This window comes from Limulus polyphemus, unplaced genomic scaffold (assembly GCF_000517525.1).
Source record: "Limulus polyphemus unplaced genomic scaffold, Limulus_polyphemus-2.1.2 Scaffold6300, whole genome shotgun sequence".
Lineage (NCBI taxonomy): Eukaryota > Metazoa > Arthropoda > Merostomata > Xiphosura > Limulidae > Limulus > Limulus polyphemus.
In genome coordinates, this window is record NW_013671910.1 from 32143 (window position 1) to 33731 (window position 1589).

Consider the following 1589-nt stretch of genomic DNA (forward strand, 5'->3'; position numbering starts at 1 on the left):
AAAACAAACATTTGAAATGTATTAAAGAGGTTTTAGAGATTATGTAAATGAAATCTAAGATTTTTGAGATGAAGAAAAGTATTTTTAATCTTAACATAAAAATCACTATGCACTTGGACTGGTAAAAAAAAACTTGATGTTCTCACAGACAAATCTTTTTTTAGTTTATTAAAAATACTTCACTAAATAATATGGTTTTTATATGTGAAAGACTTGTAATGTTTACTGAAGATATACATACAATATTAAAAGTTAGTAGTATCAAACTATAAAGATTTTAAACGAGTACATAGAGGTCACATGGTCGGTCAAATTGACAGATCCCATGTTGAGAGAGTTAATAGCACTTTGTAACAAAACACCTAATTGATTTTTCTGTATTATGCAGATATTTACAGAGAGGCCCAGTAATGATCCACCAACAGAACGTATGCGTCCTGATGTAGTTGTTGACTTTCTCCATCGGTATCCTGTTGCTCTCGTCCTCTTTCTGGAATACTTAGTGTTTCAAAGAAAATTAGAGGTTTGTATTTAAAACAAATTTTTCAGCTCCATCTGAAGTAGAATTTTGAGAAATTAAAATTTGTCAATCTTATGTTTAAAGCTTTGTATTGGTAATTTGTTGGTTGCTCAGTAACAAGTTGTTTCTGAACAGGATGTGTGGAAATTACAGAAATTTTGATGTAAAACTTACTTTCTTAATTCATATCCTATTTCACTCCTACCAGTTAATATTATTTGTAGCCATATCCTAATCCACTCTTAACAGTTACATGTGATCTGTAGTCATATCCTAATCCACTTTTAACAGATACATGGCATCTGTAGTCATATCCTGATCCACTTTTAACAGATACATGGCATCTGTACTCATATCCTGATCCACTTTTAACAGTTACATGTGATCTGTACTCATATCCTGATCCACTTTTAACAGTTACATGGCATCCATAGTCATATCCTGATCCATCTCTAACAGTTACATGGCATTTGTAGTCATATCCTGATCCACTTCTAATAGTTACATGGCATTTGTAGTCATATCCTAATCCACTTCTAACAGTTACATGGCATTTGTAGTCATATCCTAATCCACTTCTAACAGTTACATGGCATTTGTAGTCATATCCTAATCCACTTTTAATAGTTACATGGGATACATAGTTGGATCCTAATCCACTTCTAACAGTTACATTATATCTGCAATCGTGTCCTTATCCACTTCTAAAAGTTACATTGCATCTGTAGTCATATCCTAACCCACTCTTAACAGTTACGTGTGATCTGTAGCCCATATCCTAATCCACTTCTAACAGTTACGTGTGATCTGTAGTCATATCCTGATCCACTTTTAACAGTTATGTGTGATCTGTAGTCATATCCTGATCCACTTTTAACAGTTATGTGTGATCTGTAGTCATATCCTGATCCACTTTTAACAGTTATGTGTGATCTGTAGTCATATCCTGATCCACTTTTAACAGTTATGTGTGATCTGTAGTCATATCCTGATCCACTTTTAACAGTTATGTGTGATCTGTAGCCATATCCTGATCCACTTTTAACAGTTACATGTGATCTGAAGCCAT

At 33.3% G+C, this 1589-nt stretch overlaps 1 protein-coding gene across 1 annotated transcript in view; it reads left to right on the forward strand.

Moving 5' to 3' along the window:
• Positions 1-1589, forward strand: part of LOC106473588 (transforming growth factor-beta receptor-associated protein 1-like) — a gene marked incomplete at its 5' end in the record, with an annotated part of 46525 nt that overhangs the window by 30407 nt on the left and 14529 nt on the right. Inside the window, one exon of the mRNA XM_013934273.2 lies at positions 389-523. Within this exon, the coding sequence (XP_013789727.2) occupies positions 389-523 (135 nt within the window). The remainder of the gene's footprint in view (positions 1-388; positions 524-1589) is intronic.